This window comes from Stegostoma tigrinum, chromosome 23 (genome assembly GCF_030684315.1).
Source record: "Stegostoma tigrinum isolate sSteTig4 chromosome 23, sSteTig4.hap1, whole genome shotgun sequence".
In the NCBI taxonomy this organism is placed as follows: Eukaryota; Metazoa; Chordata; class Chondrichthyes; order Orectolobiformes; family Stegostomatidae; genus Stegostoma; species Stegostoma tigrinum.
In genome coordinates, this window is record NC_081376.1 from 21501530 (window position 1) to 21520166 (window position 18637).

At 43.1% G+C, this 18637-nt stretch overlaps 1 protein-coding gene across 3 annotated transcripts in view; it reads left to right on the forward strand.

The window, feature by feature from the left end:
• The window catches only part of prkcba (protein kinase C, beta a), a 270274-nt gene that overhangs the window by 200464 nt on the left and 51173 nt on the right, over positions 1 to 18637 (forward strand). For all 3 annotated transcript variants that reach the window (XM_059653984.1, XM_059653983.1, XM_059653985.1), the window contains 6 exons: positions 411 to 545; positions 1586 to 1685; positions 5457 to 5603; positions 8719 to 8892; positions 13615 to 13706; positions 15329 to 15391. In XM_059653984.1, the coding sequence (XP_059509967.1) occupies positions 411 to 545; positions 1586 to 1685; positions 5457 to 5603; positions 8719 to 8892; positions 13615 to 13706; positions 15329 to 15391 (711 nt within the window). The remainder of the gene's footprint in view (positions 1 to 410; positions 546 to 1585; positions 1686 to 5456; positions 5604 to 8718; positions 8893 to 13614; positions 13707 to 15328; positions 15392 to 18637) is intronic.

Sequence of the window (18637 nt, forward strand, 5' to 3'; positions counted from 1 at the left end):
TGTCCTTTGAAGTTGTACATTCCTTATAGTTAAGAAAGTTTTGAAGAATCAAATCATTCACAAATTTTGAAATTATGCCATTTATACCAAGTTCTAGATCATTAGTATACATCAGGAAGACCAAATATTCAACTTTATTCAACTTCATCAACTTTAGTTCCTTGCTATATGTTAATTACATCCTTGGTGAAGATGCTTGCAAAGTATTCATTCAGTATTTCAGCTACATCCTGCCACTGTGTGTAAATCACCTTAATTGTCCATGTTCTTTTTTTTTTGCCTCCCTTTTAGTTTTTATATGCTTGATACATTTGCTCTCTATATGCCAGTAACTCCAATCCCTGTATGATTCCTCCAATAACTTCCTAGCCGTGTAATTCTTACTGCTCATGCCTGTTTTCCACCAACAGCAATCTAAAGGATTCTGATAAAGATCGACGGCTTTCAATCGGAATATGGGACTGGGACCTAACCACCAGGAACGATTTTATGGGCTCCCTGTCCTTCGGAATCTCAGAGCTGCAGAAAGCCGGGGTCAATGGGTGGTAAGTGAAAGAGTGATCTTCATACACGATGTAATTACTTTCTCTCTGATTTGAAGGTGATAAGATCTAGAAAGCTCCATATTATCGGCGCTTCAGAGCAATGATGCTTTCTTGTTCCAGGTTTAGTGGTTTGGGTAACTTAAAATCACTGAAAACCAACAAAGGACAGTTTGACCCTAACCAGCTAAACAGGGACAAGGTTACGTCACAGTCATCTTTGTTTTCTTTGAAGTGCCCAGCTGCCCACTCGTCAGTAAAACTCACTTAATTTGAACTGAAGGATGCTGCTCTGTCATTCAGTTACATCAGATGTAACTTATCACCATTTGTTTCTCTATATCTCTACTTATTCATATTTAACTTACAAATAGTGATCAATGCAGCTGTGTTTGCGACAGTGGTAGCCCTGGGATGTTGACTATCAGGTTCCGAGACTCAGTGAAGGACGGTTTATGATTCAATGTCCCCCTTCCCAGCTGGGGAGAGTTTCTATATTTGTTGTACTTATCCCTCAAAGGCTCTGGTACCCTGGACACTGCGAGCCTTCTCCTTCCTCACCCAGATGGTGTCAGCTTTTAGAGGTTACACAACTGGCCAGAACTCAGTCAGATCCTGTTCTTGCCTGGAATGGTGTTATCTCTGATTATATATTTGTGATGATGTTGGATGTTGCTACCTCAGTGCCCACACCTTGACTTCTCCAAACTACACACTGGCAGTGAACTCTACGTCCAACTCCTCTGCAGTAGCTCTCCAACACCACACCCACCCCACCCCCCAGTGTATACTGGGGAGTGTGGACTGTTTAACAAAGCATTTGCTGCTATAGAGAGGAACCATGCTTTAGTCCCAGATGCAGAAGACAGAGGGGCTCTGTCAAGAAATGCAGCATTAATACTTGATTGTTTATATTCGAGTTAGGAATTAGACTTTACTCACTTTGTGAAATGTTTTAAACTATGAGCTGAGATTATTGGATAGTAGCCACACCAACAAGGTGTAGTCAATTCAAAAATATATGTAAATCCCCTGTTGCACAGGTACAAGTTGCTGAGCCAGGAAGAAGGTGAATATTACAATGTGCCAGTGCCACCTGAAGAGGATACAGAAGGAAATGAGGAACTGAGGCAGAAGTTTGAGGTGAGTAACAAAAGAGAGCCAAATTCATAAGAACAACTGAAGAAAGGGGGTCCGCGTGGACAACATACATAATACAAGCAAAAAGATGCATTGGCTGCATAAGCTTAACATTCAGCCTGTAGTCATTCCAGATCCAGCAATTACACTCCAGGCTGTAACTCTGTCTATATAAAAGCCACAGGTGTCCTTTAGTTACATTGCTGCCTGTACCTCATGTTTATACAGCTATCCACTAAACTCGATGAGGATTCAGCATTGGAGACAGTGAGCGATCAACAAATTTCCTGGGTAGTATGTGAGAATGTAGGAAGACTGTGCAGGATCAGCAGGAAATTTCAAAAGAGCCTTTTGTTGGGATTACATATCTATATTTATGTAGAAATTGAACTATTTGCACACAATCTGGATTAAATGAGGTTTTAACCGAGGAACGAGGTCAACAGCTTAATACAAGCTGTGATTCAACTGCAAATTACAAAAAAACAAATGATTTTGGAAAGACAGCCGAGCAAAGCCTTTAGGGAGGTAAGAGGTGGATTTCTTTTCTCTTAATTGCCAGAAAACCTGAATCTGAAAGTAAGAATGGGTAACTGGATTCTGAAAAACAATAAATCGCTAAGTAATAAGAGGACAGATACCAGGTTTCTCATTTTCTAAAACTAGAATGGCACTGAAATACCTAAAATTTAATGGCAGGTAGAAAAGTTATTCCTGACTCATTTACAAGATTAAACAAAAACTAAGATAATAGAATTGACAAAGGAGTTAAAGGTGAAAGTCAGAGATTATGAAGCAATTGGCAGATTATTTAGAATTGGTGGAAACTCTCCATGTAATAATCATTGACGATGGTTGGAATTCAGTTGCAGATAAAGCAGCTTGAGCATGAGGAAAAGAAAATGAAGCACTTAGAATTGGAATTCAAAAAAGCAGAGAATGAATTTGAAATTTTGGAAAAGAACATTAACTTGAGAGAGAAGCGCTCGCTGCAAAGGGAAGAAAAGGAAAATGAGTGCTCCAGAGGGAAGTGAAGCTCAGGAGGCTGAAACTGGAATTTCAGGAGAGAGAGAAAAGAATAAATGAAAGAATTAAAAGAGTACACTGGCTTTGAAGACTAGAGGCTAAAAAGAGAAACTTCAGTTGTGGAAAGACTCGAGTAGGAAAAATTTGGTCTAGTCAAGTTAAGCTATGTTTAATTTTGTACATGCCCCATCAAAAGGTAAAGAAAAGGGCGTGGGTGCATTCTTCATTTCAGTTGTGAAGGTAGCAACACTGGGCACTGTTAATGTATTGCAGGTTGACAGGTAGAGCACATGAGATTTATGCATTACTTTCAGAGGAGGTTTCTGCAGGTGATTGCACAATTAACAGTGCTGCCCAAGGTGTGCAAACCAGTTAGCTTTGGTGATGTACAGTCAAAGACTTTGAAAGGCTGCATTGAATTGGAAAAGGAATAGCCAAGGAATTTTGACCTCAAGAGAGTCAAATGGGCATTAGGAGTAATGTAAATGTATGAAGCCATCAGAAAATTATTCAAAATATCATACCTGCAGAGTCTCCATCTTTTGCATTGTTTGAATGTGTTTGTGTTTAAAAGGGGATCTAGTTTTAATTCTGGATTGTAATTTGGACATTGACCAGTTTTTTCCATTTGTTTTTAGAGTTTTTGAGTATTGTTTTATAACAAACTGGCTATTTTTAAGTTCATGAAAAAATTGATGCAAGTCCTTTTAAAATTTGATGGAAGTCTTTTTTTTGTGCAGGATAGCAGTACAAAAGGGAAACTATTGGCTATTTTGACGATTAAGTCAAAACAGGGTCCAGAAAAGATTTACCAGGATGTTGCCAGCATTGCAGGGTTTCAGCAATAGGGAGATGCTGAATAGACTGGGGCTATTTTCGCTGGAGGCTGAGGGGTAACCTTATAGAGGTTTATAAAATCATGAGGGGCATAGATAGGATAAATAGACAAGGTCTTTCCCCAGGCTGGGGGAGTCCAAAACTAGAGGCTATAGGTTTAGGATGAGAGGGGCAAGATTTAAAAGGAACCTAAGGGCAACCTTTTCACGCAGAGGGCGGTGCGTGTGGAATAAGCTGCCAGAGGAATTGGTGGAAACTAATACAATTACGACATCTAACAGGCATCTGGATGGCTACATGAATAGGAAGGATTTAGAGGGATATTGGCTAAATGCTGTCAAATAGGACTAGATTGATGAGTTGGACTGAAGGGTCTATTCCTGTGCGGTATACTTCCATGACTGTACTTATACTAATAGTCTGACTCATGGAATACTGCGGTTTGATTACCAGCACATTCTGCCTGTTTGAATTGTAATACCTTCTCAGTATGCATGTGTTGCACATAGTTTAAAGTTATTCTTTCCTGTGTTATTTATAATGTAAGAGAATGCTGGCAATTGACTGTTTGTCCAATGAATGACCCAGAGGAGCAGCATCTGTTGTCAGTGCTTCAGACAAATGGATTGTCCAGCCTGCGGCATTTATCTATAGAATTAATTGAAATTCTGCCTGCACACATTGCCCATCTTTGTCTATCAGTCTTCAAAGTAACCTTTATTTGCTGCGCTCACTGCCTTTCACTCCTCATTTATCCTGGCGTTGCCACCATGATTGCTGCCGGCTGCTGGCTGATAACTGACTGTACTCAATTCAAAGGGACAGAAATATTGGGACAGTGCAGAAATTCTTATTCATTAGGGGTGATGATATTATTCTTCAGTTTGACAGTCAACTGTTTCAGTCTCTCTACTGAAACCACAGTGTTACGAGAATATTACAGTGAAAAATTATGTGTAGGACAATAGATACCTGGCAGTGGGTTAGACTCTGTAATCCAAGCAAGCAGTTTGTATAAAGAATAACAGAGATCGGGGAGTGAGTTACTGCTAGAATCCAATCATGGTTTGGGTGTTTACATTTAGAATAAATGGAGTTGGAGGCTAAGGCTGGAGTCCTGCTCCAGTGAAATCCTCGGGGAGTTTCCATTGTAGTTTATATTGCTTGAATTCTGCAAAGAATAGAAATCGCATTGATTGGAGAGCTAAGCTGAATGACGCTGATTGAAGGTTGGATCACTATAAAGTGTTAATCTTACTGAGTTTTGTTTTACTGTTGACCTTACTGTATGCAATAAAATGAATGGCCGTCTTTCACTGGTGCTTCAATCTTATATCCTTCACATCTTCTTGTTTCAGTGCCCCAGCGCCATCAGCATTTCTTTCAACATCCACTTCTGCCCGTCTGTTCCTGGATGCAACCCCAGGATCGTCCATGGCTTCTCTTCACCCAGCACAACCAGTGATTCTCAGCCTTATCTCTCAACAACACGGCTTTGGGATAGCAGGCACTCCCACGTCTTGCCTCTCAAGCACCAATACAAAACCACCTCGAACAATGCCACAAACCCACCCCAATGCTCCACCCTTGGCCGTTTCCCACAGTGCATCCTATTCTTGGGAGTCTGCTCGCACCAACCACTAGTGTAGCAGTACACACCTTCCCCGCTATTGGTTGAGCGCTGGCTCTAGCAGTGGCCACTCTTGGAGGCTTGTTGCAGCCTCTATCATTTATCATTCGAACCTGGCAGTCCATCCTGTACATCCATCATTGCCACTCAAAGCATTCTGTCTGCACATCCAGCAGCCTGTACTCTTGGGAATCCATTGTAGCTCCTCCTGTTTCAGATCCTGATGGAACAGCTCCCATAGTTTCCGATTCAGCTGCTGTTTTGTTCTGTTTTATTTGCAGAGAGCCAGAATTGGCCCAGGCTCTAAAGCTGCCGAGGAGAAGAGATCCAGCTCGTGGTCCAAAATTGACAACAACGGCAATCGCGATCGGATGAAGCTGACAGACTTCAACTTCTTGATGGTGCTGGGGAAGGGCAGCTTTGGAAAAGTAAGAAATGCGCTGCCACACCGGTTCAGTGTGTGCCGTTGTATGTGAGAGGAAAGGCCTTTCCAGTATACGCTAACACAAACTGCTCAACGCATTCTAAGCAGAGAAACAATTCCCAACATGCAGCAGTGCGAGTAATCGCTTAGAGATGCTGGCCGCATGATAAATGTCTGGCCAGAGATTGGGAGCTCTCACTTTACACCCGTCTGAAATGAAGACAGGGCATTAGTTTCAAGTCTCAGCCAAAAGGTGGTACCCACTGTATTGCTGGATCTGACCATGAAACCTTCAGGCTCAGGTGAGAGTGCTATCCACTGAAACATGACTGACCTCCCATACGGGAGACAGATATTCTGAAATAGAGAAGAACAGCCATGATCCATGCAGTTCTCCTCCTGCCACTGGGTAGATGTAACATTGATTGAGCAAATGAGTTGCTGAGAGTCAGCAACACAATTGAAAACAATCTTGTGCATTCTCTGGCTTTCATAACAGAGCGTCGCCTACTTTTATTGCACTGCAGGGTGTTTCACTGAGTCTGTCTGATGTATCAGCTGTGATGAAGAGAAAGATCTGCTAAATTAGAGGCTGGAATCTGTCATTTCATTCATAACACTCTCACCACATCCTGAAGCTATAAATCAAAATTGAATGAGCAAGAATTGAGCCTGTGGTATATCATGCACATCCACTGCAGTTGTTCCAAGCAGATGGCTCAGAATTGGTGGTTTGTAATCAGCCCTGTTCCCTGGAGGAGTTTGAGGATTCTCCATTCTAAAATTCTATTAACACTGATCCAGATTGGAATATATTTTCATGTCTTCCAGCTTCTCACTTAAAGCAGCCTGCTGTAATCCTGTAACAAAACAGTACAAACATCCTGTTAGTCTGATCCAGAATGTTTGATTTCAGGATTAGTAGCAGAATTTTTTTTCAGTCAGAAACTGGACAGAGTTTGTTGTCTTGTTCACAGCCAGAGAATAAATTGCATTGTGCAATTTGGGAGTTGCTTCAGTGTGCTACCCAAAGCAGAATCCTAAACCAGTCTCAACACATACTGTGAGGCAATCTCCTGAACCTCTATCCAAACACTTCCTCTTTATGTTGATCTGTTGAACAGGGGTGGATACAGAGATGCAGTGATTATGTTTGTGGGGTGGTAATCCAGAGACCACGACTGATGATCCAGAATTCACCACAGCAGCTAGGGAATTTTGAATTCGATTATTAAATAAATTTGGAACAAAGAGCTAATATCCATAAGAGTGGCCGTAGAACTACAGGATTGTTGTAAAAGTCCATCTGTTTCTTTGAAGAACTGTAGGGAACATATGAATAAGGTTCCCCAGGCCTGACCTGTCATTTAGTAAGATTACAGCAACATAGAAATTAGGAGCAGGAGTAGGCCATTTTGCTCTTCAAGCCTGTTCCACCATTCAGATTGTGACTGATCATCCAATTCAGTCCCTTGTTTCCATTTTCTCCTCTTCTGATCCCTTTAGCAGTAAGAACTATATCTAACTCCTTTTTGAAAACTTCAAAGTTTTGCCTTCAAACACTTCTTTTGGCAGAGGATTTCAGGGGCTCGCCATGCTCTGGGTGAAGAACCATCCCCTCATCCCAGCCCTAAATGGCCTACCTGGTATTCTTAGACTGTGATCAGATCACGGCTGATCTGACTAACCACAAATCCACAATCCCACAAATCCCTATCTAATGACTTTTCACACCCTTGCTTACCAAGAATCTATCAATCTCTGCCTCAGAAACCTTGAAAGATTCTGTTTCCACTTCCTTTTCTGAAAGAAAATTGTAAAGACTCTCAATCAAGAGGGTGTCTTAGGGTTTGAGAGGTGAGTAGGTGCGATAAATGGTCCAGGTTCTGAGGACCAGTATTGGTAACATGGTGTTGGCCAAGGTTTTAATATATTCCACTGTCCTAGTTATTTTGTTGTCTTCTTCGTATCGTTTTAGTTGATGTATTTATGTTGACCGCTATAGCATGTGGTCGACTTTTTGTATGTAAAACTTCTTTGGGTGCATTTTATTGTATAATGTTTTGTTTTACAGTATTGGCTTGCTGCTTTATTGTATTGTATTTGGCTCTGAGTCACCAGGTTATTTTATTTTGCATGTCATGTTGCTGTGTATTTGATGTTATCTCCTGTTTTGTTGTATATTGTATGATGGTACATTAGAGCATTATCGCGCGGTATGTTGCTTGTATTTAGTAGGATCCAGGTTCAGCTATCCAGTTCCAGTGGAAAGCTTAAAGATTCAAAGGGTAATGTGTTTTAGATGTGTTCTCAGTCAAGAAGACAATTCCCTCCGACTGTAAGGTCAGTCGTAGATTTGGGGAAACACTGCAGAATTGGTGCAAACAGTTCACAGTATTCCAGGGAAGAGTTTACATTTCTGTTTTCCAAAACCAGTAATCCAGCCAGCCAAACAACCTCTATACTTTAATCAAGCTACCCTTTAAACCTTCTGTATATACATTCAGTTCTACACAGTGATAGTAATATAGCCTGCACTCTCCCAATCTACCACATCCTTCTCAATAAGGTCCTCTGTGCTGTCACCTCCCACTGAATCATTATCTTTATGGCACTCTTATTAACACTCAGCCCATGTAATTCACCTTAGTGCCTCAGTGAACAAAGGTACAGTCTGTTATTAGCACAACTAGCAAGCCTCAGGATCGATCTTTAGTCAGTGCTGTGTTAACCTTAGTGAGAGATAGAACAGCAGTACAGATGCTACAACTGATCTCTGTATTGCTGCATTAAAAGAAAATCACTTAGTATTCCTGCTTCTGGTTACAATCTAATGACCTAGACTCGAAAGATTTTTTTGATAGGTGGAATGACAATGAAGACAAATTCAAACTTGTCTTTAATATCCTCCAATGCTGAGGAGACCTAGTGCTTAGCTTCACAGTGAAACATGGTCAGTGAGTAAGACCCAGAAGTGAGCTGAAGGTGACTGTGGGATTAGGTAAAGGGAGGATGTGAATTGGCAACATTCAGATGTGTTGTTTAATTGTAAAGGTGGTGCTGGGCCAGCAGTGTCCAACACAGACTCATGGTGCACTTGTCCTCTCTCTGCATTGCAGGTGATGCTGGCTGAAAGGAAGGGCACTGATGAACTGTATGCCATCAAAATCCTGAAGAAGGATGTGGTGATCCAGGATGATGATGTGGAGTGCACCATGGTGGAGAAGAGAGTCCTGGCTGCTCCTGGAAAGCCCCAATTCCTAACTCAGCTCCACTCCTGCTTCCAGACAATGGTAAGACATTGTGGCAGCATTCCTGCTTCCATTAAGTTGCAAATAAAGCTTGTTCCTCTGCAATGTGTCATCAGAGCTTTGGATCCAATGTTCCTTCCAGAATTTTCTTTACATTGGGTGGGCTACAAACTTCCATTCTTTCTTGCTCACTGGAAATTTACATTTTCAAAGTTACAATTGATGCTATAAGTATTTCTGACAACGTTGTAAGTGGCCTGGGTATTGCAATGTGTGATGCACAGCCACACGCATGCATGTCTTAGAGGGGACATTGCTCAGATTCACAGGTAGCAAAGGAAATAAACAAGTTGTTTTCAAAGACATAGTCACTTATGCTGGAATTGTGCCAATTAAGACCAGGTTTCTCCAGAGAGTTCAGGAATCAATCCTTCTTGCCCCATGTCACAAATCTCAAAGGGTTTGTTGGAGCCTTGCGAATAAACCCCAGACAGGTACGGAAACCCTTCAGAGTTTGTACGTGATCCTGGCCACATTCCTAATCTCCATTCCCCACACAAATATCAGAGTGGACTTGATTGCTGGCTGTTACAAATCAAAGTTTCTCTGTGGTGACATTGCTGTCATACAGGAGATGGGCTACCATTTTCCTTTCCTTTTAGTATGGCCTCCAACACCTCATATTCCCCATTCTTTTTACTGGTCTTTATCTGCTTTATTTTTAGACATTGAAGGGAAAGCAACACTGTGCTGATTTCTGCTTTTAATGTTTTGCACGTCACATCCTCAGTTACATCAGCCAAACTATCAACATTAAAGGAGAAAGTAATTTGAGGTGGAGTGAACTTGTACCATTATGGGAAACACAACTTAGTGATAAACCAGCTTGCAGAGTCATATGAACACATTCAATATTTATCAGCAACATTCATTTTAAGACTGACAGCTAGTGGTAAAAGAGACAAGTGAACCATCACATGGCTCCCTAGAGCCACATGGCTCAGGTAAGGCCCTGTAATGTGCTTCTGAGAAAGAGAGAACTCAGCACTGGCTAAATCCTCAAACTGATATAAACCATACACTGGTAAAATGTGAGGTTGCAATTCATTTCAAAGGCACGGTTACGATAGCATCAGTTGCAGTGAGTCACATAATTGTTGTCATTAGTTATTGCTAACATTACTCTCGCATGCACTTCATTAAATGGAAACACAACTCATTTACATCAGAACTGCCTCTAACCAGCACCAAATTAATCCGCTTAAATCAGCTACAAAATGACCTTGAACAATTCCCATCTCTTCAGTGGCTGCAGCATGGGTAATTAACCAATCTATCTTCCATGATCCCTGACCTGTTGCAACGTGTTTCAATGGGTGTGCATGTCTCACCAGAACAATAGAGTGTATCCATTTCTCCACATGAAGCTGTGTAACAGATTCGATTTTGTGTAAAATGGTGTTTTCAGATCAAATGCTTGCATTGTTCTGATTTTGTACAATCACTGGAAACAGTTTTATTCAGTCTGCACCTTATTGTCTTACTTTGTTATGCAAAAGTAAGATAGGATTGGATGATTGTGATTCTGCAAACTGCATGATAACAAAACATTTGAAGCAGAAGTATATTTTGTTGCTGTCTCACATTCTGTGTGTTGAAGGATAGGCTACCATGAGAGAAGTTTACATCCCAGAGGAAAAACATCAGTAAAACAAAAATGTAATACTTAGAAATGAGTATTCTGGGCATGCTGGGACTCCATTTTGAAGTATAAAAGATGACTAAGACTATTATGTGTCGTTCATAAGTTTTTTTTTCTTTCTGGGGTTGGATTCATGAAAATCGTATCTCCCATTATAACCCCCTGCCCTAATCATGGGTCTTAGGGTGGGTGTACTTAAGGCCTTACTAGGTTAGTAAGCCTGAGCCTGATTAAATCAGAGAGATCAAAAGACCCTGATTTAATGCCTGGCCAATGAGACATTAGCTCATCTGAGCAGAAGGAAGTGCTGTATTTTGCCTTGGCTTCCCTGATTAAAGAGAAGGTTACTCGATCTTTCTGATTGTTATTTAGTAAAACATGGGGAAGCCTCAACTGTGTCTGTTGTGATTGAATCATGTGCTAATATTTACTCAGAAGCCATATGCATCAAAGAATGGCACATCAATAAAAGGAAGAGAGAACATGGATAATCAGACCCGAAGAGTATCGGACATGTAAATTAAGCATTTACTTGTAGTTAGTTACAGATTAAAATGGTAAATACTTGTCAAAGTCCGCTATGAATGAAATTCCTAACTTCCTTGAAAGGAGAATAGGGGATGATACCCAGAATCCAGGATTCTACACAGGAAATTTAAACTCTGCAGCACCAGGTTTCCACCAACAGGGAAATCTTTGTGTTATCTGGGAGGTCACCGTGAGATCCTCTAGTGGCAGATACCCAGAATTACAATACTTTCTTACACAGCAGGACCTGTGGACTGGGACTGAACCTTGTTTTGAATTGATTAAAAACTTTAATTGTATATTAATTCTAATCCTTAGACAAGAGTACTCTTCATAGTTACATCCCTCAGAAGAAATTTAGTTCTAGACCTTTATTCTCCTCTTGGCCCGCAAAGAGAGCAAAACATAATCAGGGGACGTAAATGTAAAGTGATTGACAAAAGAATCAAAAGCAAGGTGAGAATGTGCATTTTTTTCAACAACAGACTGTTTTCATGATTTGGAATGTGCTGCTTTAAAGGGTAGTGAGCGTGTTTGTATACTTGGAAAGCAACAAAATCACAAGGCTTTGGGGAAGAAGCAGGACAATGAGACCAACTCAACAGTTCAATTAAAGATTGACACTGGCATGCTGGGCCAAATTGCCTGTTGTGTATAATGCCCATCTAGGATGAAGCATCTTCCTTTTCTGGGCCTTTTCAGATCTGACTTGTCTAGCCCCCTGGTTGGCCTGGTCTAACGGGAAAGTCAGCTGATTTTAATGGGCAGCCTCACTGGAGCACTGCTGTTTCTGTTTGGTTACATCAGCATCCAAAATTCATCAACATTTGTTTGTGATGTTGGTTGACGGATAGCTACTTGTCAGGGCACCAGGATCACTCCTCAGAACCAATGGATAGGACCTGTTCGGCTGGGAAGAAGATATGGTGGCAGTGGGCAGTCTCCAGGTACAGAAGGATTACACACAACAGTGAGGGAATTCTGATTGGGACCAGGAAAAGAATTTGATAGTCATCAGTTTAGTCCAAATAGAGACAAGGAAGCAGGGGCTGGGAGCAGAAATAGGGTAGATGGGTTAGCGATCTTGGAGTACAAAAACATAAATTACTGCAAGTACCAGCACTGTTTAATAATCTTCCATTAGGACCATTTGTGCCATTAAAGGGAAAAACACATCAAGCATCCAGTTTTATTTCTGGATGGATAGAAATACAAAGTAGAGAAGTTATGCTAAACTCAGATCGAGTGTTGCTCGGACCACACAATGTACATTTCTACTCATATATTGAAAATGATACAGAGACACTGGAGAGGGTGCAAATAAATTTAGATAGTATCAGAACATTGGGATGGTATGTGTGAGCAAAGGGTAAACCGGCTGAGAGACAACCAAACAGAAAAATATAAAATTATAAAGGGTTTTTAATTCACTTGACATTGAGAGAAGAGGAAGAAGAGACAAGCTAAAGGTGCCAATATAAGAATGTCACCAACTGAACTAGCTTGGAATTCAAACAAAACATCTTTACCTAGAGAATGATAAGAAACATGAAACTCTAGCACAAAGAACAGAGAAGCAAACAGTTTGGATGAATTTAAGGTGAGGCTAGAAAAGATGAGAGGGAGCAGGAAATAGAGGGTCATCCTGATACAGTTAGCTGGGGAAGGATGTGCAGAGACTTGAGTGGACCATAAAGGCTGTATTGGTGGTGGGTCAAATGATCTGTTTCTTCTCTGCAGGTTCTGTATAATTTGTACGATGGATTGTGACTGACTTACCAGCCTAATTCCTGTACCACACCTCATTCATTGATTCACAGTGTAATTAAGAACTGATGTGGAAAAGGAGAGTTCAAACTGAGGCCAGAAATTGCATGTTGAAGGACAGTATTTATTGGATACTGCAGGAACTTCCCTCAAGATCCACTGAGCACTGATGACCAATCAGAGGCTGGCCTCTTCATTGAACAGCAGCGCCACTAGGCAGGCAGTGGCTGCTCCCAGTACAACACCCACCCAACGATCATGGTTGGAGTCACAGACAGAAGGGAGCAAAGCTGTCAGTGGCAAGAGTAGAGAGGTGGCTTCTCCTTTTCTTAATAATTGGTCCCCTGATAAGACGCGGAGTGCTTTTGGACAAGGACATCCTCAGGAGGCAGTTCACCTGTCCACAGAAGTTTGATTGTCATGCCCTCTGCTCTCGGCAGCACTGGCCTACTGCTAGTTTAACACCAGCAGTGGAGGAATGAAGACATTAAATGGGCATTTGCTGCCCACTTAAAGGTATCAAATGGCAATAGGTGGGAGGCCAGCCATGGGGCTTCCTGCCAGGGATTTTAGTTTGAGGGGAGAAGGTGCCAGGCTCCTCATTTGCCATCATCCTGCCTGATTAAACGCAACCCTCCCTCACTACAAGGGAGTTCAGTAAATTCTGGTCAGAGTACATTGGACTGTAAATCTGTGCATAAACAGATGATAAGCTTGTTTTCCATGTAAACAGTTATTTTGTCGTTGTCTCCTTATTCTTCTCTTAGGAGCGTTTATACTTTGTCATGGAATATGTTAATGGAGGTGATCTCATGTACCAGATCCAGCAGGTTGGCAGATTCAAAGAACCCCATGCTGTGTAAGTACCTGCCTCAGCACAGATTCCCCTTCCTTCTTCTCTTCAATAAGGTTGTTGTCAGACTGGTATCCCAGAATCTGTTTAGTTTGTCCCAGGGTGAAGTCGCAGCCAGTTTCAGTCTAAGCAACATAGAGTCTTGGGTGCACAGTACTGGCTGATACATCAGGGTAGTCAGTACTGCAGTCTCAGAAGCTCCAGCATTTCAGTGAAATGTTAAACCCAGGCCCATTCTGCAACATAAAAGTTTCTGTGATTTTATCTGAAAAATAGAGGAGAGTTCTCTTGTGTTCTATCAAACATTTATCCCTCAATCAATGTCACTAAATGATCTGGTCATTATCATATTGCTGCTCATGGGACTCAGCTGTTTTTTGCATTACAGATGTCATTAATCCTATGTTACAGCAGTGATCATTCCACAAAGCACTTTAGCTGAAAGCCCTTTAGGCCATAAAGGCTGTAAAAGATGTAGTGTACAAGTCCAAATCGTCGCTCCTTTCTTTCTGTGTTGAATGTGGTAGACCGAAAATAAATTTAGCACTAATTGTGATGCAGCTGCAGATCCATAGCACAGTATGTGAGCTGCAAGTCATTCTGCAGTTTGCTCCTGTGGGCTGTGTCTTGATCCCAGTTCTTAATGTTTTACTCTTCTCCGACTCTTGGTTCCCTCTCCCACCTGTCCATGTTCCAGTTCAATAGGACCCATTCAAACCGGCATAAGCAAAAGGCCTGGAGTGAAAATCTGATGAACGCAAGTTCAGATTTCATCATGATAGTTTGAGAAGACAGAGAAACAGACTTGTATTGCTATAGCCCCCTTCTTCTTAAGACATCTCAAAGCTCTTGATGCTGACTTAAGTACTTTAAATGTAGTCAATATTGTAATGTGGAGGAGTGCAACAGCGAAGTTGTGCAGTGAAATCTCTCAAACTAAGTTGAAGTTATGGCCAGGTAATTTGCTCTTCATGGTGTTGATTGAGAAATGCCCACTGGCCAGAGCACCAGGAACTGTTTTCCTGCTCCACATTAAAGTACAGCTGTGAGATCTTCTAAGTTCACTTTAAAAAGCAAACAAGCTTTGGTTTAACATACCATTTGTATCTTGGCATCTCCTACAATGCAGTACTCCATTAGCATGGTACGTAAATGCCAGCTGAGATTTTGCAGTGAAGTGTCCGAATTGGTGAACCCATGATTTTCTGACTTTCAGGTGAGAGTTATACTCACTGGACCATGCCAGATGAATTTGAATTCAATTTTATAAAATCTGGTAAAAAGGGATATTAGTAAAATGACTACAAAACTGTCGGGTGATTATGTAAACTAACTACTCGTTCATGCCTTTTCAAAAAGGAAGCCTGCCTAAATTCTCAGACCCCAGCTCCGTAGCATCATGATTCACTGTTAATCACCTCTGACATGAACTAGTGAAATGGTGTTCCATCCACAAACAATTATGGATGGGTAATGAATGCCATCTTTGCCAGCAACGTCCACTTGATGGAATTACATTTCTTGTAAATTAAAGCACATTAAAAGCTAGTCTCTGACTTGCCTGTGATTGTCAATCTGGGATTGTCTACCTTGCTTATCGCTTACACTGGTCTGTGTTTTTGTTGTAGATTCTATGCAGCTGAGATTGCTGTTGGTCTGTTTTTCCTGCACAGCCACGGCATTGTTTACAGGTGAGTGTAACGGCAGCTCACTCCAAGACGACAGTAAGACAAATCGAGCCATTGCTGACTATGTGGCCAATCTGTAGTTAAGCCATAAACAGCTGGCCATTAATAATAATGATCTATTCAAGCAAGTTATGTACACGGGCCAGTAGTTATAGTTATACTGTTGGATATGGGCAGGTGTCAGTGACTGAATCTCGAAGGCATTTGGTATTCCCATAGTCAAGATGAATGAAGTTAATAGCATCTCCCAATTCCATTCCCCGAGCTCCACTTTTTAGAACTGTTTAGAAAAGATTCAGTTATGTCTCACCTTCTTAGCTTTTAGAAAACACCTCACCAAAAGCTGGTGAATCCCTGTATTTTCCGATCAATCACTGAACATTTACATTGTACTGTAGTTGAGAGAAGCCGGATTGAATTGACAGACAAAACTTTCATCTCAAACTGACAGCACATCCTTTCTCTTCTGTCTGCATGTCTGTAATCAGCTGTCAACCCAATCTTTCTCTGTGCCTCAGGCTTCAGCTGAAAAATAGCAGTGTGGTTTGATCCCTTATGGACCTGAGTCTGACTGGGATGGAGATTATCATAAACAAGATCCTGGGAATAAAATTAGAGTCTGTGTGTCTTCTGACAGTAATTTTGATCTCGCAGAGCTGGAAAAGAATATTTTCTTTAAGTGGCATGGTTTCTTTTTAATCACGTTTTCACCTTCCCATGAAAATTACATTGTTTGGTGCAATGAATGTATGATGTTTAAGGCTTCACAGTATCACAGGAAAGGGAGATGGACAAGTTGATCCTTTCCCCTTTCTGTCAATTTCATATGTTCATGTGATGTGTGGAGAGAGACTGGTATAATGTATAGAATGGCCTGGATCTTGTGGCTGCTGGTTAAGGAGCAGCACCTGGCTGACCATTGGTCATAAGCATTTTGTGGCCTTATTAGTGGAAAGTTCCTCAAATCCAACTCCTTTTCTAATACAATAAAATGTGAGGCTGGATGAACACAGCAGGCCAAGCAGCATCCCAGGAGCACAAAAGCTGACGTTTCGGGCCTAGACCCTTCATCAGAGAGGGGGATGGGGGGAGGGAACTGGAATAAATAGGGAGAGAGGGGGAGGCGGACCGAAGATGGAGAGCAAAGAAGATAGGTGGAGAGGGTGTAGGTGGGGAGGTAGGGAGGGGATAGGTCAGTCCAGGGAAGACGGACAGGTCAAGGAGGTGGGATGAGGTTAGTAGGTAGCTGGGGGTGCGGCTGGGGGTGGGAGGAAGGGATGGGTGAGAGGAAGAACCGGTTAGGGAGGCAGAGACAGGTTGGACTGGTTTTGGGATGCAGTGGGTGGGGGGGAAGAGCTGGGCTGGTTGTGTGGTGCAGTGGGGGGAGGGGATGAACTGGGCTGGTTTAGGGATGCAGTGGGGGAAGGGGAGATTTTGAAACTGGTGAAGTCCACATTGATACCATATGGCTGCAGGGTTCCCAGGCGGAATATGAGTTGCTGTTCCTGCAACCTTCGGGTGGCATCATTGTGGCAGTGCAGGAGGCCCATGATGGACATGTCATCAAGAGAATGGGAGGGGGAGTGGAAATGGTTTGCGACTGGGAGGTGCAGTTGTTTGTTGCGGACTGAGCGGAGGTGTTCTGCAAAGCGGTCCCCAAGCCTCCGCTTGGTTTCCCCAATGTAGAGAAAGCCGCACCGGGTACAGTGGATGCAGTATACCACATTGGCAGATGTGCAGGTGAACCTCTGCTTAATGTGGAATGTCATCTTGGGGCCTGGGATGGGGGTGAGGGAGGAGGTGTGGGGACAAGTGTAGCATTTCCTGCGGTTGCAGGGGAAGGTGCCGGGTGTGGTGGGGTTGGAGGGCAGTGTGGAGCGAACAAGGGAGTCACGGAGAGAGTGGTCTCTCCGGAAAGCAGACAGGGGTGGGGATGGAAAAATGTCTTGGGTGGTGGGGTCGGATTGTAAATGGCGGAAGTGTCGGAGGATGATGCGTTGTATCCGGAGGTTGGTAGGGTGGTGTGTGAGAACGAGGGGGATCCTCTTAGGACGGTTGTGGCGGCGGCGGGGTGTGAGGGATGTGTTGCGGGAAATACGGGAGACGCGGTCAAGGGCGTTCTCGATCACTGTGGGGGAAAAGTTGCGGTCTTTAAAGAACTTGGACATCTGGGATGTGCGGGAGTGGAATGTCTTATCGTGGGAGCAGATGCGGCGGAGGCGGAGGAATTGGGAATAGGGGATGGAGTTTTTGCAGGAGGGTGGGTGGGAGGAGGTGTATTCCAAGATAACAAAATGTGAGGCTGGATGAACACAGCAGGCCAAGCAGCATCTCAGGAGCACAAAAGCTGACGTTTCGGGCCTAGACCCTTCATCAGAGAGGGGGATGGGGAGAGGGAACTGGAATAAATAGGGAGAGAGGGGGAGGCGGACCGAAGATGGAGAGTAAAGAAGATAGGTGGAGAGAGTATAGGTGGGGAGGTAGGGAGGGGATAGGTCAGTCCAGGGAAGACGGACAGGTCAAGGAGGTGGGATCCACCCTCCTGCAAAAATTCCATCCTCTATTCCCAATTCATCCGCCTCCGCCGCATCTGCTCCCACGATAAGACATTCCACTCCCGCACATCCCAGATGTCCAAGTTCTTTAAGGACCGCAATATTCCCCCCACAGTGTTCGAGAACGCCCTTGACCGCGTCTCCCGTATTTCCCGCAACACATCCCTCACACCCCGCCCCCGCCACAACCGCCCCACGAGGATCTCCCTCGTTCTCACACACCACCCTACCAACCTCTGGATACAACGCATCATCCTCCGACACTTCCGCCATTTACAATCCGACCCCACCACCCAAGACATTTTTCCATCCCCACCCCTGTCTGCTTTCCGGAGAGACCACTCTCTCCGTGACTCCGTTGTTCGCTCCACGCTGCCCTCCAACCCCACCGCACCCAGCACCTTCCCCTGCAACCGCAGGAAATGCTACACTTGTCCCCACACCTCCTCCCTCACCCCTATCCCAGGCCCCAAGATGACATTCCACATTAAGCAGAGGTTCACCTGCACATCTGCCAATGTGGTATACTGCATCCACTGTACCCGGTGCGGCTTTCTCTACATTGGGGAAACCAAGCGGAGGCTTGGGGACCGCTTTGCAGAACACCTCCGCTCAGTTCGCAACAAACAACTGCACCTCCCAGTCGCAAACCATTTCCACTCCCCCTCCCATTCTTTAGATGACATGTCCATCA